Source organism: Chiloscyllium plagiosum, chromosome 11 (genome assembly GCF_004010195.1).
Source record: "Chiloscyllium plagiosum isolate BGI_BamShark_2017 chromosome 11, ASM401019v2, whole genome shotgun sequence".
NCBI classification, from domain to species: Eukaryota; Metazoa; Chordata; class Chondrichthyes; order Orectolobiformes; family Hemiscylliidae; genus Chiloscyllium; species Chiloscyllium plagiosum.
In genome coordinates this window covers 76,551,928-76,575,730 of record NC_057720.1, presented here as the reverse complement: position 1 = coordinate 76,575,730, position 23,803 = coordinate 76,551,928, and the positions used below count along the sequence as shown (strand labels likewise).

The 23,803-nt window shown below is 38.9% G+C and overlaps 1 protein-coding gene across 2 annotated transcripts in view; it reads right to left on the bottom strand.

The window, feature by feature from the left end:
* Positions 1 to 436: 436 nt before the first annotated feature.
* The window catches only part of uck2a (uridine-cytidine kinase 2a), a 42,300-nt gene continuing 18,933 nt past the window's right edge, over positions 437 to 23,803 (bottom strand). Inside the window, exons 5-7 of one of the 2 annotated variants that reach the window (XM_043699854.1) lie at positions 21,124 to 21,221; positions 6,176 to 6,224; positions 437 to 3,273 (exon numbers count right to left, since the gene is read on the bottom strand). In XM_043699854.1, coding sequence (XP_043555789.1) covers positions 3,137 to 3,273; positions 6,176 to 6,224; positions 21,124 to 21,221 — 284 coding nt within the window. In that variant the 3' untranslated portion in view covers positions 437 to 3,136. Of the gene's footprint in view, positions 3,274 to 6,175; positions 6,225 to 6,730; positions 7,079 to 21,123; positions 21,222 to 23,803 lie in introns of those variants that run through there. The other variant, XR_006313031.1, reaches the window with a different exon arrangement.

Genomic DNA, 23,803 nt, shown 5'->3' with positions numbered 1-23,803 from the left:
CTATATTCCTTACTTGTAATATTTTACATTGAAAACCCATTGGTCATCTTCAATCTAACTGGTTCAAAAATCCTCTAGCTCCTAGTGACCATTTCTCTCTCCTGAAACCTTGCTGTAAGTGGGAGGAGGTCCAGTCAGTCAGCAACTAGCACAGCTGCATTTTTTTGTTTTAAGGAAACAGATTGAGTGTGTGCAGTGTCTACACTAAAACGAAAACAGAAGTAGTGAAAGTGAAAGTGTGCTATTAGAATTTGCTTCTCTGAATGCTTGCTGTACTTCCAGGCAATAACTATTTTTTTACAATTTCTTCTTCAGAAGACAACTGAACCTTTTCAAAAGCAAGCTTCTTAGTGACAATGCAGAAAATCCATTAAAGGAAATTAGTAGTTAGTTTTGGTTATGGTTAAACAAATTATAAAGCATCACAATTCTCCATAGAAAATTCTTGTTTTATTCAGGTACAGCACATCAAGAGTCTCTTCATTCCCTGACTTTCTAGGAGATTGGACTGACAGACAATACATTACAAAACACTGGAGGTGGGGTGGGGTAGGAAGTTGAGAAAACAAAATATACTTAATAAAATAAATTCAAATCAAGTCGTTCATCAACAAAAAAAGGTTACCTGCACCATTACAAAACAAGGAAGGACCATTTTGGTCACAAAGAACAGTAGAACAATGAATTATCTTTCTCCTTCAAGTTTAATTCCCCATTTCTGTGATAGCCAGCATAACCCCGGAGATATGTAACAATTCAGAAGTTGGCAAAAACATAAGCTGATAGGCATTTGCCTTTCAGACAGCAGATACAAATTCAAGTATTTTAAACAAAAGCAAAATACTGTAGATATTGGAAATAAATACCGAAAATACTAAAAATACTCAACAGGTCATGCAGCATCTGTAGAGACAAACAGATTTATCATTTCAGGTTGAAGCTTAGAGTATTACAGCATTTTTTGTTTTCATTTCAAGCTCTTTAGAGTCAGGACCAGGCAATCCACACAAAGCTTCAAATTTCAGAGTTAGTAAGCATTTAATCTTTCTGCCTTTCCAATTAAAAACAAAACTACATGTATAGCCATTAAAAAGAAAATTGGCTAAAAAGACTAATTGGTCACAAGCTTAGTATTAATTATTATGTTTATATTGGTTCCCTGAAGCAGTGGGTTACAGCAACAGGAATGACATGATTCATGAATGATATCAACACATTATAGATCTCCTGAAGCTAGACGATAATATTATATATACTCCTTCCCACTTTCCACATGTCGGTCTTACTTTAGCCAACATTATTTGCGTCTACAAAAGGAATGCAGCTGCCATTTGTCCTTCAACTTAACCTGAAAATACTCTTTATGGCTTGGCACTACTGGTATTTAATGTTAACACCTGAATCTCTGCACTCAGTGCCTCCCCCCAAAAAAACTACAGCAGGTTGACATTATCGAGGTCCAATAGACATTACTTATCAATGAAACTGAAACACAAAACAAAAAAGGTTAATGTTTTGTGTCGTGGAACTTCTCACATTAAAATGCATTCATAAAACAGCTTTTAATGGAGATTGAATCTGCTCCAGATTCAGTTTATTGAGCACAGGAGGTGGCCCCTGGTCTCAAAGTAAACAGAAAACTGCACAAATAATTAAACCTAAAACTTGAACTCAAAATACTGGAAATATGCAGAAATGCTGTGAGAATTTGTAAAAGGCTGTGATACGTAACAGGAACTGAAGGTGGTAATGCGAGCCTAATGGAAACTGAATGAGGAGGGTGAGAGGTAGTAGGTGGAGGAAAACAGAGGCAGAATTTGTTATCTCCTTGTTTGGTTCCAGTTTAAAAAAAAAGAGCTCACTCTTCTTCCAATTCAAATGAAATAACTTACACGAAGACTGCAGGGGAAGGCGGTGATCATATATAGGCAACAAGATGGTATAGGAAGAGAAAGGGTCAACTTGTATGATTCAATTTTAGGACAAAGAGGTGGAGACAGAGAGAAAGTGAGACAGAGAAAGAGAGAGAGAGAAGGTTTAAACTATTAAAAAGGCAAATATAATATCGTTATCAGGAAAGAGCAAGCAAGTTTATAAAATGGATTTCTGGAAAATTAGTGGAGGCACAAGATCCTGGAATTGTTTCTTTATGGATGTTGTCAATGGCAGAAAGGGAATTGGGAGAAAAAGGAATGGCAAGGTTTTTCTGTATAACTTAAAATAACATGGCTTGTTTGGTCTGCATCATTATCCTTTCTTCTTTTCTGAAAGGATTCTGGAAATACAAGTCAATCCAACTTTTCTTTATTAGCTTGGCTTCCTATTCAAAATAAATGATAGAATGATAGAATGATTAAAAAGTACTGGTAAACTGAAATTGCAGGTTTCACAGAACAATTTCTTGGAGTCAAACCAGCCCAACAAAAGGAATACAAATTGTTCACAAGTATTGTAATGTAATAACTCAGTACAATCCAAACCCACTAAAGAATTTAAATCGCCCTTTCATCAATCACACAGCTACCTCAAATGCATCTTGCATTCAGACAAGATTTCCCAGGAATGACCTTTACATCCATTGAGAAAACTGTTGAATTATCAGTCCCTCACTCAAACCTAAGAGTGCTTGCAATTTTTGTAAAATCAATCCGATGGAACATCATGGGGTAGCAAGTTAAAAACCCTTCAGTGCAGTGAAATTCAGTAATGGCATGCCTCTTAAATATTGCTGCACAGACATTAATACCTAGATTTCTGTATCTTCGGCGCAACAGTGAACACTGTTCCTCAATTTCTTTCCCGTGTCAGTTATTTTTCAAAATGATGTTCAGAACAGGGCAAGATTTGCCTTCATTTTTACATTTCCAAAGAAAATGCAAATGCATTCCATTATTGGACTGTATTTCTTTACCAGATATGCTTAAGCACAAACATTTAATAAGGAATACACTTCTTTTAAAGTAATGCATTGGCAAAAATAAATGCTGAAAAATGTTGTATTGTCACAAGAAGAAAAATGTAATTTTGTTTTGATCAATTATTATAAGGCCTTAACTAATTTGCCCTTCCCATAAACAGTAAATATTTAAAGTCAATGCTAAATTTCAGTAGAGGATTTCTACTGCTTGGCCTTCAGTCAGTGTGGTCTGCTGTTGGAGTCCGATGTGTCTCTCTTGCATGATAGAGTGTAGCCATTCAAATAACCATTCTGACGTTTGCTCAGCCCACCATTGAGAAGATCTTGGATATGTTGCACTATCAAGTTTATGGCAACTGGAGAGAAGAATTAAAATAGTTTTAAAGATAAACAGGAATTAATACTTGCATATCACTATATAAACCAACCTAATGATACACAGTTAACCAGGTCCTCTGCCAGAAATTCCCTCCCTCTTGCCACTATTAAAACTTTTAAAACAGTTTTATAATTAAAAAGTAGAATTTGAAAAGTACTTTTTGTTCTATTTTACAATTTCAGATATGCTGAAGATAAAGATAAAATGAATCCTTGAGGGAATGCAATAGTTATAAGCATGTGGAACATGATTATTGGCTAAACTATTCAGGTCACATCACACTACAACCCTGTATGAAAGAGTGGCAAAAGTACAATTCTTGCTCTAGCTAAAGCGGGCACTGCAAGATCTATGGAGGAATAGCATCAACACAGCCTAATCAAATCAGAGGTGCAATATGAGTCCACACAGATTACTCCTTCATAAAATAGCATGTTGGATGCTATACTTTCACAACATTTTCACCCAAGAAACAGCATTAGTGCTCCATTAGCTTCAAATTTGCTATCTGGTCAGATTCAAAAGCCAGATCTTAGTCTAGTAAATTATTCAGCCCTATTTTAACAAGCTCAAAACTGAGGTGGGCTTGAGTACTTTTTATTAGTGCACTGATAATGTTAAATAAACCTCAAGTGTTAATATCCCAATATTTGCTTTTGATAAAGTTGCATAAGTGTAGAAATGTCTACTTTAACAGCTAGTCCTTTGTGTAATTCAGAATCTAAAAAGCTACACAATTGACAGCCTTATAAACATTTCTTTGGCAAAAAACTGCTAAATTATTTATAGTTGATACGTTCCTGTTCTGTCTCATTCTTGTTTCCTAAGTCGCCATGTTCTTACAAACTACGGATTCTGCTAAAACTGAGAACCTGTAAAGTTAGCACTATTTCCCATAATTCCAAAAAGAACTGATATTACTTTCAAAAGGTTTGTCTTTACATCCATATGATTATTTTAACATCTGCTTCACAAAATTCAGTATGGTCCAATGACTAGAAAACAGTACATGGAAAGTAGATACCAGAAGTGGCAAATTCAGGATTGGATGCGCACCAGGAACTGTCCCAAGGCTTGATGTTATAGTATAAAAGTATTCACTCACTATCTTCACAAGATTCAAAATGAGTATGGGGTAAATGTTGTGATTAAAGTAAAAATGGCAATAATCGATCAATCACTTCTCCTGATTTTAGATTCCATTGAAGTCAAGTCAATCAGGAGAGGCATAAATCTGCACCAATGTGGTCTCAATTTTTGCCTGATATTACAGATTTTAAAACTGGAGTCCTTGGTTCACCAAGAGTTTATAGCATTGATTTTCTTCATTTGCATATGGAGAAAAACAGCATTCAGAACAAGTATTTTAACAAGGATCTGGACAGTGGAACATTTTCTGAAAAATCAGGATATATTTGCAGAGGACTCCCAATGTGTAGTACTGAAGCTGCTGCATTAAGTAACTATGATTTTTGAATTTTCCAATAACTATACTTTGGACTACTTTACCAATTCTAAATTTGAAAAGTTTAATTTGGTCAACATGGCATTATTTACCTCTTGTGCAATGTTATGGAGTAGTTCAGGCATTGCAAATGTAGGACCCTGTCTTCACTGTATATGAAATGAATAATATCCATCTAGGTGGGTTTCTCAATAACCTGCTCACATCTTACTAAACTTATTATTAGGGGTGCTGTTGCAGGTAAGGTCAGAAGGAAGGAAGTGTCAAGTATTTCAGTTCTTTAAGTTGTAAACTTATGGATTTAAACAATCAAAGCTATCTTTTGTCAGTACGTTATAGAACCACCATTAAGTTTTTTTAAAACTTAGTTTTGAGCATCCAATCAAGTCAGAACTGTTTGCCACTATCAATTGTAACAGCTGTTGCATTGAATCCCAGCATAAACTGCAAGATAGAATGAAGCAGCTCAGAAACAATGAGCAGGACTTTGTATTTTGGTTGAGGTCAAATGTCAGAGGGGGAAATGCAAGTCTTGAACTTATGCTATTCCCAGAGGAAAGACCTGACAAGGTGTTGCCCAAATTGATCAATTAGTGGCCCCCAGAGGACAAGGTCATCATCCACTTAAGGAGACAGTTGAAGATAGAATCTACACACAGCCAACCAGCAGCTGCATAAATAGCCAGCTAGGTAGTAATGGTGGTGTTAGGGGGTTTCAAACTCTTCCTGGAGTGTTGACCTCTTGGCCTGTTGATAGAATACGCCAAAGGAGTCTGCAGGTGGACTAGAAAATTCCAATCAACCTCTCTGATATTTGACTTCAAACCTAAACAAACAGTCAATTATTTACGCACAGGTAAGCTATTGAAGTTACAAGATACTAAGGGAATTATAACGTAGTTTCTCCTTAAGTCAATTGGTTGAGGTATCTAGGATTGGGTGACATAGATATAAATTAGTGCGTTCATTTGATGTTCCAAGGCCTACTATTTCAGGTTTCTGGGTCAATGGATAGACAGGTTCTCGAGAATAACCTAACAAAAAGAAAACACTACTGTACGGCTCTGCATACCAATCCAGGAGTATCAGTTTAATATATATTAGGAATTTGGAAAGGAGACTTTCTTCCATTATCGTAATCTAACACGTACCACTGCCATAAGTCAATGATTTGGGCACTTCCAATTCTTTTAAGATGCCCCTCCTAAAATACTAATACAGGTATGATTAAATTCATGTCAGAAGTTCAAGTTCAATCAGTAAGGTGAGCTGATCATGGAAGCAAAAAATAAAAAGGTGCATATCATAATAACTGATCTCACCAAACAGCTAGCAGTGAACAATGAAATTATTACTCTGCTTCAAGGGAGAAGGAACGTATAAACAGTATAATAAGCAATGTGAAGATCCATACCCAAGTTTTCTGCTCCTCTTGGAATGATGACATCTGCATACTTTTTAGTCTGTTTTGAAAAAATAATGTTTATTTGGTGGTGTATCACAACATCACAATAGGTTAAATAGGGAGGATCCCCAAATTTATACATGTGGATTCATGCACTAGGATGGATGAAATAAAAGTAAAAGGGCAATTAAGACCAGCCTTAGTTACTAAGCAAGCAACTGTATGTTGGGACTGATATTAAAATGGAGCTTTAGACAGAAGAATCTAGTGTCTGTTGCTTTTACTGAAACAGTTTACCACAATCTGTGAATTTAATGTTTCATTAAATGAAACATTATTTGCAGTTATTCTATTTAATTTGTAAAAAAAAATTCTTAAATGAAGTATTACTCATTAATTACACAGGTTACTTGGACATGACAGAAACACCTTTAAATATGTTTTTAAAATATACTTTTCAAACATCACTCTTGAATGTGATACAGTTTTATAGTAGAGCTATGGCATGTCATAAACATCTTTAGATAAATAAAACTCTAGAAATCACTGTACTCAGGTTTTTACCTATGTTTTTCTTTTTATAGTTACATAAAATCCACACCACAGCAACAGGTCAATTGGCCCAATTGATCTATCAGAGTATGGGTGCCACAAGAGCCCCTTCTAACCCATCAGTATAGCTTCCTTCTCCATCTCCGTTGTGTTGTCAGCTGTAGCTCAGCTGGTAGCTTTCGCACGTCTGAATCACAAGGCTCTAGATTCACATCACTCTCCTGGCTGGGGCACAGAAATTATGGATGACACATCAATGCAGTACTGGAGGGAGTGCTGCACGGTCAGAGATGCCACCTTTTATATAGGTGTTGAACTGAGGGCCCATCTGTTTGGAGGGAAGCAGGAGATCCCATGGTACTATTTGGAAGAAAAAAAACAGGAAGAGTCTTGGCCAATATTTATCCTGTAATCAACATATCAATGTCTAGTTATCATCACACTGCTGTCCTGCGCACATAGGTTCCTGCACCTTATCCATCGCTACAGTGGCTTTGCTTTCCAAAATACATCTTTTTGCTTGGAAACACTTTGAGATCTCCAGAGCTGTTTAAAAGTGCTACATTTATGCAAGTCTTTTCCCTCTCGTTGTACTTAACTAGCTTTCTTTGAAATGCATCAACAATAGACAAAAGCAAAAATATAGTTTAACACCTTTTAAAAGCAAAGATAAAGTTTAATTTTTAAAACAAAATATTAACCATACCATAGCTGAAATAACCACATAGGCAAAACTTGTTCCATTTTATTCTTTTTCAATTTGACACTTTGTAGGCGTTAGGTACATTCTAAACCTGCACAAGCTACAATATATTTTCAATGTAATCAAAAAACCAAGCACAGGATTTGAGCAGAATTTAGTCCAGCTTTAGCAAACAGAACTTCGTGAAACAAAAGCTATTGCAGGAGCTTTGTGTTTAATTCACCCCATGTAATATCAAGATGTGGCTGAAGCCACTAGATACTGCAAGGCTGGATAACATTCCAACAGTAGTACTGAAGATGTGCCACAGAACTAGCCCATGTCCCAAGTTAAGCTGTTCCGGTATTCTATAACAATGGCATCTCCCGACAATGTCGAAAATTGTCAAGGTCTATCCAATGCTTACAAAGTAGGAAAAATCCAACCTGGCCAATTACAGCCTGATCAATAGACTTGTTGCTTAATAGCGCTATCTTTCCTGTTCATTGTTGCTCAGCTTGGGTGCTGCTAGGAGAATTCAGCTCCTGACTTCATGGCAGCCTTGGTCAAAATGTAGATGAGAAAAAAAGCTCAACTCAAGGACATGAGGCAAGAGTGACTTCTCTTGATACCAAGGTCACACTTGACGGAGTATGGCACCAAGAAGCCCTAGCAAAACTGGAGTCAATGGGAATCAGAGAAATCCTCCATTGGTTAAATTCATATCTAGCAAAACGGAAGATAGTTGTGGGAGGTCAATCATCTCTGGCTTAGGACATCACTGCAGGGGTTCCTCAGGATAGTATTCCTGGCCCAACTACCTTCAGCTGCTTTGTCCAAGGATCTTCTCACCATCAAAAAGCCAGAAATGGAAATACTTGATGATGACTGTAAAATGCTCAGTACCATTCACCACAACTCAGACACTGAGGAAGGCTGTTTCCATATGATGTAAGGTCGGAAACATCCAGGCTTGAGCTTATAAATGATAGGTAACAGCTGTGGCACATCAGTGGCCTGAAATTTCCATCTCCATCAAGACAGAACCATTGCCCCATGACATTCAATGGCATTACCAGCATTGAATCCTCCACTATCAACATTTTGGGGTTAACCTTGGCCAGGAACTCAACTGGACTCATCATATAAATACACAGCGGCTACATGAGCAGATCAGAGGTTAGGAATACTGTGGCTACTGTCTTCTTAATGCCTGTCCACAATCTACAAGGAACAAGTCAGGAGTATGATGAAAAACTCTATCTGTCTATAAAGGTGTAGCTCCAACAACACTCAAGAAGTTTGATATTATCCATGAACGAGCAACCAGTTTGGTTGATACACCCGCCACCATCTTCAACACCAAAGCACATTTGCACCAGGATGAACCTTCTACAAAATGCACTGCATCAACTTGCAAAGGGTTCACAGACATCAACTTCCAAATCTATGATCTCTACCATCTTGGAGTACAACAGCAGATGCATAGGAACAGCACCTCCTGCAAATTACTTTTGAATTCATTGTCACTGGATCAAATCCTGGAACTCCAGGATTGAAGGTATGACTATGAAACCACTATGATTTCCTACACTACTGGATTGGAGGTATTCAACAAGACATTGCATCACTACTGTTTCCTGGGCAACTGGTATTGGACATCAATAGCTGCCTAGCCAGTGACATCCACATTCCCTTGAAATGAATAAGAAAGATTAATAAATTATTGCCTACATTACCGTTCAGCCAGAGTTCACTGAATTTACTGTATCATTCTCCACAGCACCCTCCACTTGCAGTTTTTATTCTTAAATAGAGTTAAAGGGCATAACAATCACACCTCCTTTGGGCAAGTACTTAACATGCATTTTGCTTTTTTTATAAAAAAAGTATGAACTAATAGAAGGACACATTCATAAAACATCATGGAACTGTTTTTTTTAAAATATAATTCATTGTTGAAATGAAAATAGACACGTTCCCTAAATTTTACAAACATGCTTCGGTGATCTAAAATGGAATAGCCACAAGCCACTTAATTCAATGAGGAATTTATTCAGTTAGAATGTTATATCACAGTGGTGTGCAGTTGAGGTGAATAACAAAGATCCATTTGGAGGAAACTAGGTAAATACACAACGGAGAAATGAATAGCAGGAAATAGCCATAAGGATACAGCTGAAGTAAAGAGAGTCAGAGGAACATAAACATTGAATAGTGTGTTGCTGAAATCTAAATTCTATTAATTAGTTTGGAGACAATTAAATCACAATTCAGTTACGGCCCTTCCAGCTGGCACAAACAGTCATAGAGATGTACAGCATGGAAGGAGACCCTTCAGTCCAACTCGTCCATGCCGACCGGATATCCCAAACCAATCTAGTCCCATCTGCCAGCAACTAGCCCATATCCCTCTATTCATATACCCATCCAGATGCCTTTTAAATGTTGCAATTGTACCAGCCTCCACCACATCCTCTGGCAACTCATTTCATACATGTACCACCCTCTGCGTGGAAAAAGTGCCCCTTAGGTCTCTTTTATATCTTTCCCCTCTCACCCTAAACCTATGCCATCTAGTTCTGGACTCCCCCAACCCAGGGAAAAAAAACTTTGTCTATTTATCCTATTCATGCCCCTCATGGTTTTGGAAGGTCTATAAGGTCACCCCTCAGTCTCTGATACTCCAGGGAAAACAGCCAAAGCCTATTCAACCTCTTCCTATAGTTCAAATCCTCCAATCTTGGCAACAACCTTGTAAGTCTTTTCTGAACCCTTTCAAGTTTCACAACATCTTTCTGATATGAAGGAGACCAGAATTCACCCAATATTCCAACAGTGGCCTAACCAATGTCCTGTGTAGCCACAATATAACCGCCCAACTCCTGTACTCAATACTTTGACCAATAAAGGAAAGCATACCAAACGCCTTCTTCACTATCCTATCTACCTGCGACTCCACTTTCATGGAGCTATGAACCTGCACTCCAAGGTCTCTTTGTTCAGCAACACTCCCCAGGACCTTACCATTAAGTGTATAAGTCGTGCTAAGATTTGCTTTCAAAATGCAGTACCTCACATTTATCTAAATTAAACTCCATTTGCCACTTCTCAGCCCATTGGCCCATCTGATCAAGATCCTTTTATAATCTGGCGTAACCCTCTTTGCTGTCTACTACACCTCCAATTTTGATGTCATCTGCAAACTTACTAACTATACCTCTTATGCTCACATCCAAATCATTTATATAAATGATCTAGCACCAATCCTTGTGGCACTCCACTGGTCACAGACCTCCAGTTTGAAAAACAACCCTCCACCACCCTCTGTCTTCTACCTTTGAGCCAGTTCTGTATCCAAATGGCTAGTTCTCCCTGTGTTCCATGAGCTCTAACCTTGCTATCCAGTCTCCCATGGGGAACATTGTCAAACACCTTACTGAAATCCATATAGATCACGTCCACCACTCTGCCCTCATCAATCCTCTTTGTTACTATTGTAAAAACTACCTTTTTATTTTTCTGTTTTTGATTGTGAACTGGAATGGAATAAGAACTGTTTAAAAACAAAGGATTGTTGAAGGATCACTGCACTTTTCAAAAGTACTCAGTATAAGAGTTGCTTACATAGTTGCTGGCTGAAGTAGTAATGGAAGCCTAATTTGCAGACGAGCTGGAGCCAAGGGTTGTGTATGAATAAAGCTTTGGGTGGCAACAAGTAGCTGTTTAACTGGTTAGTCATGCCAGATCATTGATGACAAAGGACTTCTACCTGCCAAGAATTGTGTGACTAGTTCCCAGTTAGGCAAACAGCTCGGGGTGTGTAAATGTCTTGGCAGAAACCATTGAACCTTTTGGGAAGGGATTTTGCTGTGCAGTTTAAAAAAAAAAATCTCACGATTGAAGATAGTCAGTTCTTCTTCCTCCACAGTTGCAGCTAGTAATCTTAACTAGTAATGTGTGTGGACTAGCCACGCTGCACCTTCTATAAACAAGTGGATAGTATCTTCAGAAGGAGAATCAGGGAGCAGCAAATCCTTACAAGACAGAAAGGACTTCTCACCAGACCCTGTGAACCAATGAACTGCCTTCCCAGTGTTTCCCTTCAACCATAACACCAATATTTTTATTGCTGTCTGTATATGGAGAGAGGTAGTTCGTAAGGAAATTAAAGTAGTAGAGTTCTGTATCAATTGATCATTGTTTGTGTGCATCTAGAATCTTTCTTATAACATACAGAAACCTGGTCTATGTCTTATGTCAACCCAGATCTAAATGATAGGGAAATTGTGGAATTCTGCATTCTTTCCAAATGATTTAGGAATGGATTAGCAGGTTTGATTTCAGTGTGCTACTCCAGTGAGATGCATTATATTAAATGAGTCGAATGGGTTCAATTACTCAAGCTAATCAGCTCCTTAAACTTAAAAGCAAAAATTAAACTATAAACTTAGAAATGGCATATAAAATTGAGATAAAATGTTGTACCAAATATCCATACATCATATATACAATAGCATTGGGATATGGGTTCCTTTTAGAAAGGGTGTGAAACAGAGAAAGAAGATAAAAAGGGGATATTGAAATACAGTGGTATTTAAAGAAGTGAATTAGAAATTAGTTGTCAACACACAAAATAAACCACACAGCAGCTATGCACTAACTATTTGAGGTATATAGATATGAGAGTCCAACATTTTTCAGTGCGGATAGCAGTAAATGGTTGCATTTCCAATCAGTAAAGAAAACTAATTGTGTGCGAATAGAAATGGACTCCAATGACACGCACACACTCACTCACTCCTTGGGAATGCAAAGTGGGGAAAGAAAAATGTCCATAAAAGAAAATCCACGAACAGATAAACCTTAAGATCCTGGAAATATGATCAGATAAACAGGCAAAACTATGAGTGAATTGTACATTTACTTTTGACTACATTCCAAAAATATTGAAGTTGATAAATTTTACCACAGTATTTGGAAAAGTAGGTCTGCACTCAGGAATACATTGAAAACGATGGTGGAAAATAAATGGAGCATTTTATAAACTTAAAATTATATTCATCTAAAACTAAAGGGCACCATTTTATTTTCTTGGAACAGCAACCGGCCATAGAATTTCTGTAGATTGACAGGACTGTAAGATGTGCTCACACAAAGAAAAGCAGATAATTTTTTTTAAAATTCAGGAAGTCTTTGGGCATAGGAAGGTTTCTGAAAGGAACATTCATTGAACTTGTGATCACTAGCTAACTGATTTGAAAGTATTGTTTAATGTAAAGTAGAAAGAATAACCAGAAACCAATTAGGAATTGAAACAGCAAACAGTAGAGTCCTTCAAAATCCTCTGTTTATACAATTTGAGTGTGACATTGGAGACTTTCTCCAGTACTACGAGAATGTTTTATGACATTAAGCAATAATGTAAAGAAAATGCTTTTAGCTGCAAACATATATTGGGTTGACCGGAAGGGCACATACCAAATGTACTTCATATCAGTCGCAAAAAAGGATGAGGACTAGGTCAATTAAGCAGTCAACTCAAGTTTATCAAATATTTAGCTACCAGGCTAAGTACTAGACACTTCCAAGGGCACCAGGATACAAAAACCAGATTTTTCACAACCTTCTATACAATTGTTACTGCCAGAGCCACATCTAAGAAACTACATGCAAATTTGGCTACAAACTATTTTGAGCAGGGTTCAGTAAAAGACAAGCGAGATTTGGAACCCAGGGAATGCAAATTTTAAATGGAGACAGGTAACATGCCAATTTTTCAAATAAGTATAGTTAAATAATTGTGCCCACAGACTGCAAAACTGAAAACAAATCAGAATAAGGCTCATGAAGTATTTTCTTAACTACTTCTGCCAGAGAAGTTGGATGGAACACTGAAAATATATTTTCAGAAATACATGCTGTGTCTTGGATATTCAGACCATGGAAGTATCATGAATGCATCTCAGGGTAACAGATTTAATTTCATGGAAGCTTATGAATATATTTGAAAAAGTATTGGATTTAAGAGAATGTTCGAGATATTTAACCAACAAAAAGATTGAATAAAAAGTTAGTGCAGTCATTGCAACTGCACTAACCAGGAAGGAAAATGATTTGTGGCATCAAATAATCCTTAATCAAAACGATCCGTCAAATAAAAACAACTTGGCTTGCCTGGGATCCAGAGCTGTTAACACCATATCCATTGTCTGTCAAATCATCATACAGATATTGGTCAACAATGCAGGAGAATTACAACTCATTTTCAAAGCTACATGGTAAGTTCAGGTTTCTTTACCATCAAATTCCTGCTACTATTAAAGAAAAGGCCCATCATAGCCAGGTTTAGTAGCCAATGGGAATCCAGAGGGATGTGTATTTGGATAGGCAAGGACTGATATGGGATAGTTAACATGGCTTTGTGTGGCAAAACATTTCTGACTTATTCAAAAAACTCAACCAAGTTAATAACAAAGAAGATTGATGAGGGCAGAGCAGTGGACGTGAGTAAGGTATTCAACACAGTTCTTCATGGTAGACTGGTTCGCAAGCTTAAATCACATGGAATGCAGGAAGAACTAGCCATTTGGTACAGAACCGCCTCGAAGGTAGAAGACAGATGATGGTGGTGAAAGGTTGCTTTTCGGACTCGAGGCCTGTGACCAGTGGTGTGCCATAGGGATCAGTGTGGGGCCGCTGTTTTTTGTCATTTATATAAATGATTTGGATGTGAACATAGGAGGAGGTATGGTTAGTAAGTTTGCAAACAACACCAAAACTGGAGGTGCAGCGAACAGCGAAGAATACAATGGGACCTTGATCAGATGGACCAATGGACCGAGGAGTGTCAGATGGAGTTTAATTTAGATAAATATGAGGTGCTGCATTTTGGAATGGCAAATCAGGGCAGGATTTATACACTAATGGTAAGGTCTTGGGGAGTGTTGCTGAACAAAGAGACCTTGGAGTGAAGGTTCATAGCTCCTTGAAAGTGGAGTCACAGGTAGATAAGTTAGTGAAGAAGGCATTTAGTATGCTTTTCCTAATTGGCCAGAGCATTAAGTATAGAAGTTGGGAAGTTATGTTGCAGCTGTACTGGACATTGGTTGGGCCACTTTTGAAATATTGTGTGCAATTCTGGTCTCCCTCCTGTAGGAAGAATGTTGTGAAACTTGAAAGGTTCAGAAAAGATTCACGAGGATGTTGTCAGGTTTGGTGCTTTTCAGCTTTAGGGAGAGGCTGAATAGACTGGAGTGTCGAAGGCTGAAGGGTGACGTTATAGAGATTTATAAAATCATGAGGGGCATGGATAGAGTAAATAGACAAGGTCTTTTCCCTGGGGTAAGGGAGTCCAAAACTAGAGGGCATAGTTTTAGGTGTGAGCAGAAAGATTTAAAAGGGACCTAAGGGGCAACACTTTCATGCAAAGGGTGGTACATGTATGCTGTATAACTGCATGTATAACTGGTGTGTGTATGGAATGAGCTGCCAGAGGACGTGGGTGGAGACTGGTACAACGACAACATTTAAAATGGATCTGAATAGGAAGAGTTTAGAGGATTATGGGGCAAGTGCTGGCAAATGGGACTCGATTAATTTAGGGGGAATCCAAGATGGCAGAGATCTAAGAAGATTGCACTGCAGAGCTCCTCATTGCAGCAGAAGCGAGATGAACCTTCAACCCGCCCAAGCCAGACCATCGCGATATCTTGGGACTTCGGAAAGATCGTGAAGTCCCAAGTTCCATAAGTTAACTTATCTGCACTTCCAGCAGTCCAAAAGGGAGGAGGAGTATCTGAGGCCGAAAAAGGGAGGAGGAGTATCTGAGGCCGAGTCTGCAGCTCAGCCTGCAGGATCCTCAGAGTCGATTACTTTCCAGGCCCTGGTGAACAAAATCGCAAAATCTCACGAGATGCTGGGGAAACAGATTGAAGAGAAGCTGGCTCCAATCTATCTCATGCTGCAGAAGCATTATCAGCAGCTGGGAGACCTGGAGAAAAGGACAGATGAGGTGGAGCACAAGGTCACAGTGGTGGAAGCTAATGCCAGTTAATCCTAGGATAGGATCCAATCCCTGGGGATGCAGGTCCGTAATTTGCATGACCAAGTGGATGAACCTGAAAACAGGGGCAGGAGAAAAAAAATCATTCAGATCATCGGTCTGCCTGAGGGTAAGGAAGATGAGCGGCCTGCGGAATTTGTTGAGGTTTGTCTGCCGAAATTCCTTGCCTTGGAGGCTGGCATGAGAGGATTGAAGATAGAGAGGGCTCACAGAGTTGCAGTGTGGAGATTGGGTTTGGGTCAACATCCTTGTCCTCTCCAGGTGCAGTTCCATCATTACCGGGATAAGGAGAGAATCACGGAGGCTTCCAGAGTCCAGGGGAAGGATCCGAAGGCCCTAATTTACGAGGCCTCTAAGGCCATGTTCTTTCAGGACTTCTCAGCAGCAGTGATCCAGAAATGAAAATCTTATGACAGTGTCAAGAGAAGACCAAGGGAGCTTGGGATTCATTACTCCCTGAGATATCCAGCGGATCATCTTAGATGGATCCATATATCTCTTTGACATGTCGGAAAAGGCAAGAGACTTTGTGGATAAATTAACCAAACACGAACAATTTTAGTATGTATAAATACTGTTGTTTGGGTATGTGTTTATGGTTTTGTAAAAGAAACAAAGGAAGTCTGATTGGAACTTTAGTTTTCTTTTGATAATAATTTGATTTAAACTATGTTTGGCGGCGGTTGAGATGTACATTTTAAATTTCTAAGTTAGGATATACCAAAGAATGTATGGGGTATTTATTCCCCTTTTTTTAAATTCACGTTGGTATTCATTGGATGTTTATTCTTTTCTGCTTGTGTTTGCAGTGCAGCTCTAGCTGAGAGAAGTGAAGGTGGCTGGGATGGTTAGATGCCTACTTATAGGCACTTTGGGATGGGTAGTTGCCCCCTCTGGGCAGGGGATGAGTTCCCCTACTCAGCGCTGTTGGCGCTTTATATGTTCGTTTGTTTTTTGATTCTCGTTGTTTTTCATTTTTAATGGTTTTAAAGATTTGTTAAATGTAGTAGTTTTAGCTTATGTAGTTTTTATATTTGGTAGATCACGTGATACTAAGGCTCAGCGATTTGTGGTTTGGGTTCCTCCTCTCTGGAATTTAAATGTTATTGCAGAAGGTTATGGCTAATGACTTGATTAAATGGTGGACGTGGAATATCAAGGGAAGTCACTCACTAATTAAGAGGAAGAAGGTATTCTTGAGTCTTAGAAAGGAGAAGATGGATATTGCTTTGTTACAGGAGACACACTCAGATGACAAGGAGCATCTGAAATTACAGCAAAATGGCTTTGACCAAGTTTATTTTTCATCATTTAATACCAGAAGTATGGGAGTGTCTATATTGGTTAGGAAGAATCTCCCATTTAATTTGTTAGAGTGTGTTAAAGGTTTGTAATTCTTAAAGCCTTCATAAGTGGTGAAGAATATGGTGTTTTAAATGTTCATTGCCCTCCAGCTCATCCCCTTAGATTTTTGGTAGACGTTTTTTCTAAACTGATAAGTCTCGAATCCTGGCACATCATTATAGGGGGAGATTTTAACTGTCTCATGGATCCCACAATAGACAGGTTGCCCAAAGGTCCCTTGATACCCTCTGTACAAACTAAACAGTCAGTGGATCTGTGTGGGGAGTTAGGTACGGTGGACGTCTGGAGGTGTCTCCACCCTATATGTAGGGATTTTACATTGGTCTCCAGTCCACACAGATGTCACACGAGGATTGTTTTTTTTCTGACCCCTGCGGTAACCCTAGATTTAGTGGCATCTTGTACAATTGGTAATATTACCATCTCTGATCATGCTCCAGTGTACCTTATGGTTAAGATTAAGGACGTTACAATGGGTTCGAGGTACTGGCGAACGGATCCCTTTATCCTCAAGGATAATAAGGCGTGGCATATTTCTCTAGGAATTTCAGATGTTCCTAGACATCAACTTAGGCTTGGTTGGTAGTTCATCCGTCCTCTGGGAAACTGCCAAAGCCTGTGCTAGGGGGTTAGTTATTTCATATTCCACGAGCAGGAAGCGGCAGAAGGGTGAGCAGCAACATCTCCTTGAAGCACGGTTGAAGGCAGCCGATAAGGCCTACTTTGACAGACCTTCAAACTACAGAGGATTAAGGCGCTGCGGTCTGCACTAAATTCCGTGTTCACGCAGATGGCAAAGAAGGAGCTGGCTTTTGCAAAGCAAAGGCTATATGAGCATGGTGACAAGCCAGGCAAATACTTAGCGCATCTTACCAGGAAAAGGAGGGCCCCACAAGCCATCACGGTGATTAGGGAAGGGTCTGGGAACCTAACGTGTGATTTTAAAACGATTAATGTGGCATTCCAGAGATTTTACTCCTCAGTTATACCAATCAGAGGATTGTGAGGAGGGGCAGGCCAAAATGGAATTTTTTTTTAATGAGCTGAAGCTCCCGGGTGTGAATCCTGAACAAGAGTCCTTTCTCAATGCCCCCTTATCAGAGCAAGAAGTGCAGGAAGCTGGCACCTGGTCCTGATGGACTTCCCAGTGAATTCTATAAGGAATTTAGAAGTAAAATATCAGTCCCGATGCTCAATATATGTTTAATTATTCATACAGTCATGACTGTCTCCCACCATCTCTGACAGAGGCCAATATTTCACTTATCCTTAAAAAAAGGAAAGGACCCGGAAGATTGTGCTTAGTATAGGTCCATCTCACACTTAAATGTGGACTTTAAAATCCTGTCTAAGACTCTCACATTAAAGATGGAGACTGTGTTACCTTCTATTATTAAAGAAGATCAGACAGACTTCATAAAGGGCCGCAGATCCTTCAATAATGTTAGGAGGCTGCTTAATGTAATTCAAGTATGCCAACAATAGTCAATATATGGATGGGAGTTTTCTCTAGACGCAGAGAAGGCATTTGACCGAGTTGAGTGGCCATATCTTTTCTATACTCTGGAGCGGTTTGGTTTGGGCAAAGTCTTTATAACATGGGTAAAGGTTCTCTACGGTGGCCCTCTTGCAGCAAGTATCGCCAACGGGGTAAGATCAAGCAACTTTAATATTTTTAGGGGCAGCCAACAGGACTGTCCCCTTTCACCACTGCTTTTTTACAGTGGTGATTGAACCATTGGCAGAGGCCATTTGTGGGGATCCCAATATATCAGCTCCAGAAATGGGATCAAAGTTACATAAGATTTCATTGTATGCAGATGATGTCCTAGTTTTTTTGACAAATCCAGCGGTTTCAGTGCCTTGCCTGACACAATGCATTCGCCCTTTGACGCTTTGTCGGGGTACAAAATTCATTTTGCAAAATCAGAGGCTATGCCTATGGGTGGTCTTACAAAGGAGCTAGGTCTTGAGGGCAACTATAGATTCCCATTTAGCTGGCCACAGGGGAGTTTTGTGTATTTGGGCATATACATTACTCCAATTCTGGATTGGCTGTTCAAAGACAATTTTATACAATTATTGATAAAATTAAACAAGATCTTCAAAGATGGGAGGCACTTCCAGTCTCGTGGTTGGGTCGGAAAGTGCTTATTAAGATGAATATTCTCCCCCGTTTGCTATACCTTATACGGATGTCCCCCCCAACCCCCGATTTTCAATAAGCAATCACTCAGGAGGATGAACGGCTGATTCCACTCTTTTATTTGGCATTGTAAGTGGCCCCTCATTAAATTAGCTTAACGGCAACTGCCTCACAGATTGGGGGGAGTGGACCTTTCAGACATTAAAAATTACCGACTAAGCTAGTTTTTGTCCAATGTGAATGCTTGGGTTTGTGGGGATCCTCTTTCAATATGGCTAGATAGTGAAGCCTCCCAGGCAAGGTGCCCCCTTACTGGTTTGTAGTTTTTGGACAAAATGAGAACAGTTAGGGAATATTGCCATAACCCAATAGTTATCAATACTGTTAAAGCATGGAGGGCAATTCAGCAGAGGGAAGGCAATATTGGCAAAACATCTTTGTTTACACCTTTAATGGGTATGCCGGGTTTTCGACCGGGGATGATAGATTCAGGATTTAAACTTTGGGCAGCTAGGGGTGTGTCTTGCATGGGCAATTTATCTGAGGGAGACATAATGATGTCCTTCGATCAGTTAGTGCTTAAGTGCGAGTTATGTAATAGAGACCTCTTTTGATTTTTTCAAGTTAGGGATTTTATTCAAAAAAAAGACTACACTTTTAACTGATCCCTACAAATCTGACATAGAGAGGGGGTGCTAAGGGCTAAGAGTACACTTTCTGTTAGTACTTTAGATCATCAATTGGAGGGTGCCCCCTCAGATGAGTTTGAGTGACTCTGCAGTATGTGGGAGAGACAGCTGGGTATTGAAGATTCCTCAGAGGCATGGGAGGATATTTGGGAGAATGCAAGGGAGATATCAACTTGCAATTGGACACATGCTTTACAGTTGAAGATTCTCCACAGGGTCCACTTGGCTTGGGATTGTTTGTCAAAATTTAAACCAGGGGTATCTTCTGCATGTTCCAAGTGCAAGGTCTGTACGGGCACTCTTACCCATTGTCTCTGGTCTTGCTATAGGCTTCAAACATATTGGAGGGCTGTGGCGGGCGCAATAGAGAGGACTTTGGGTGTAAGGGTGGAGAAGGACCCTATCTCTTTCCTTTTGGGCCTGCCCACTGTATTTCCTGCAGACGCGCATAAGAAAATGCTTTCCAATATTCTCACGTTCTGTGCAAGAAAGGATATCTTGCTAGGTTGGATATCTGAAACCACACTCCCCGGCTTGTCGGATTGGCAGAAGATCGTTATGGAGCATGTTCCCCTGGATTTTCTCACAAATATGGTACACCACAAAACTGAGAATTTGTATAAGACCTTTTTGGAGTATCTTGACACAGTTTTATCTGCCACACTAAAAAGGGCTTTTATATGGCCATAACGATTGTGTTTTACAAGTCCAATATCCAGGGAGGAGGAACTGTGAATGTATGAGCATTTTGTTTGGCTGGGCTGAGTTATTACTATTTATTAGTTTGTTGCTGTTTTTTTATTTATTTAGTTAAATAGCCTATTTGGGTTTTTATTACACTATATAATTTTCTGTATATGTTTATACATTTATACATGGGGGGGATTTTTTACTTGGGTTATTTTTATTTGTATTGGTTTGTACTTGTTGTAATATTAAAAACTATTTTTCCAATAAAATATATATATTTTTAAACATTTAGGACATCTGGTCAGCATGAACGAGTTGGAGCAAAGGGTCGGTTTCAGTGCTGTACATTTCTATGACTGTGTGTGTGAATTAGGACTGACAGTACATCGAAAGATTGCATTAAATATTTCACAACCTGGTAGTTACAATGACTTGATTATTAAAACTGCAAATTATTTTACCTTATTGTTAAATTATTTCAACTATTTCCAGCTCCATATAGTTTAACAGATGCAATTATATTTTTACAGAATTTCTCCAAAATCAAATTTAAAAACTTATTTCACTTACAAATGTCACCTCCTAGCTCAGTAAACTATTTCTCAGTCATGACAGCTTCAGCAACAGAAATTAAACATGATATGTCCAGTAAAATCCACAAATTAACCAAACAGGACTCATCCATATTGGGATAAGGGAAAAAGGGAAATGGGAGGACCCACAGTTGCGAGTATGAACTCGATACATTTATGGCCGTGTTATACTTACTGGGAGACAGAATTCTTCAAAAGCTGGCTTGACAAATGTTATATACTGTGTTAAAATTTGTTCCAGGTCCCGTTGTCTTTCACTGATGTCTCTTAATACTGAAACAAACAGAGACTTCTTACTGAGGAGTTGCAAACTGAGAATTTACGGAAACATTAACTTTAAAAAATCATTTTTAAAACAAAAATACTTCCATAATTAGTTATTCACGTTCTTATTTATTAATCTAAGACGTAAATGTCTCACAACTGTTTCAATCTGCTAGCAGTATAAATAATTAATTGTTTTAAACAATTTAACAGATGGCGATTTAGAGTAAAATGCATACATTTAAGAAGTTGCATACAGGTTTCATAATGTATTGCAGTACAATATTGAGACAAGAGGGGTCCAGAAATAATAACCAACCATACCATTTGCAAAAATCAATATTCACTGTTCTCATTTCTACACAATGCCTTCTCCACAGTGAAAACAGCCAGGTATGCGACATTCATCCAAACTATTACATCACCAAAGATGTTGCAATGGTTAATCACCTGTTAAATTCTACTGTGCAACTATGGAACTAATTGCAGGACACGACTGCATGCTGTTATGCAAGTTGAGGGAACAATAGGTAAAATGGATTTAAGATTCTTTTCCCCAAAAAATATAGAGTGGATAAAATGAAAATCTTTCCAGAGTGACTTTTTACTTTTTGCAATGGTCATTTTAATTTCAGTGTGTAACTTTGCATGATTTTAGCCCTCTGATATCTTATCATTGTAAATTCTGACACATTGATGGATCATTTAGACATGGCAACTTCTTTGTACATCAGGAACTTATAGGCTCCTGTGAGATTGAGCAGCGTATGATGATGCTGAACAAAGTTTCTGAATATTTTAAAGGTTGCGCTTGCTGACACCAAGGAGTACGTGCAGTGCAAGGCTTCTTGTGGAAGGTGGTACCTTCGGTTCAACCTCATGGACATGGTAGATGCTAACACAGTAGTCAGTAGATTGACCTTCAAAACCTCGACTTCCTGCCAAGTTCCAAACAAATCAGTGGAAATTAGCAAACTTGCTCCCCGGATAAATCTGAATCAAGATTCATTACTCCTAATCCTGTAGGAAAACATGCACAGTCAGCCTTTATGGCTCATGGCATCAGCTTTCATTGATTTGAAAGACACAAAGTACAACTCCTGATGTGTGAAGCAAGAAAACAAAACGTTTTCAGGGCTTTACTTCAAAGTGGGCAATAAATTTTCTCCAACAGAAGGTATAGGCTCCTGTGAGATTGAGCAGCGTATGATGATGCTGAACAAAGTTTCTGAATATTTTAAAGGTTGCGCTTGCTGACACCAAGGAGTACGTGCAGTGCAAGGCTTCTTGTGGAAGGTGGTACCTTCGGTTCAACGAAAACTCTGTACCATCATCAGATATTATTGAAGATATAGCAGAGATTATAAAACTTAAACACATCATGGGCTTCATGAATGATCATTTACGGTAACTGTGCAGCAAAAAATATCATTCAGTTTAGGTCCTCAGCTGACTATTAAATTAGTCACTCTTAACTATGACAATTAGTGTAACTGAATTTGCCAAGGAAACATGGTCACTTGGTGAAAACTTCCATAGGAGTTACCATCCAAAAAGAATAAAATGGTGACAAGATCCAACTGAAAAGCAATCTGAAAAGTTGGACAAAAGCAATAACCTCTAAAAAGGCAAGACATTTCTTCTGGGTGAAGGATAAAGTCCATTACATTTTCCCCTCTCTCAAGGTGGAGATCTAGGCAGAAAAGAAGCAAATGCAATTCAACCCAGAGAAGTGTGAGGTGATGCATTTGGTGATGTTAGACAAGGCAAAGGAATACACTATAAACTGGAAGATACTGGCATGTGCAGAGGAAATGACCCCTTGGACTGCATGTCCACAGATCCCTGCAGGTAGGAGGGTAGACTAATAGGTGGACAACAAGACATCTGAAATACTTTTTGTAGTTGAGGCAGGGAAGGCAAGGAGCTAAATAAAACTAATCCACCATTTGTGTATGGCGGTTCTGATCACCTCAGTACAAAAAAATGGAATTGCAGCAGAGGCTACAGAGGAGGTTTCTGAGGCTATTACCAGGATTGGAAAAATTGCATCAAACAGGAAAGATTAGACAGACTGGAGTTATTTCCTTGAAACCAAGGAAGCTGAGAGGACTTTTGATTGAGGCGTACAAGATTGAAACAGGTCTAGGTAGAATGGAAGGTCTTATTTCCCTTAGTAAAGAGTTTAGCATTTCAGGGTATAGATTTAAAATAGTTGGTAGAAACATAAGAGGAACAGGAGGAAACGTTTCTTTCACCCACAGGGTAGTAAGGGTCTGCAACATTTGGGCTTGGAAAGGATATTAAAGAGAGAAAAAGGACAAACCCTGAACTTTAATCTAAAATAAATTCAAATTTAAAAAGATTTCTGGGACTTCAGGTGCAAATTCATAATGCCTAAGGTTTGCACAAAGTGCTGGAAAATAGTTTTAGGTTAGGTGCTTTGTTTCTTGGGAGGCACAGACATAATTAGCAGAATGGGAGAAAGTGGGCAGCACGGTGGCACAGTGGTTAGCACTGCTGCCTCACAGCACCAGAGACCGGGTTCAATTCCCGCCTCAGGCGACTGACTGTGTGGAGTTTGCACGTTC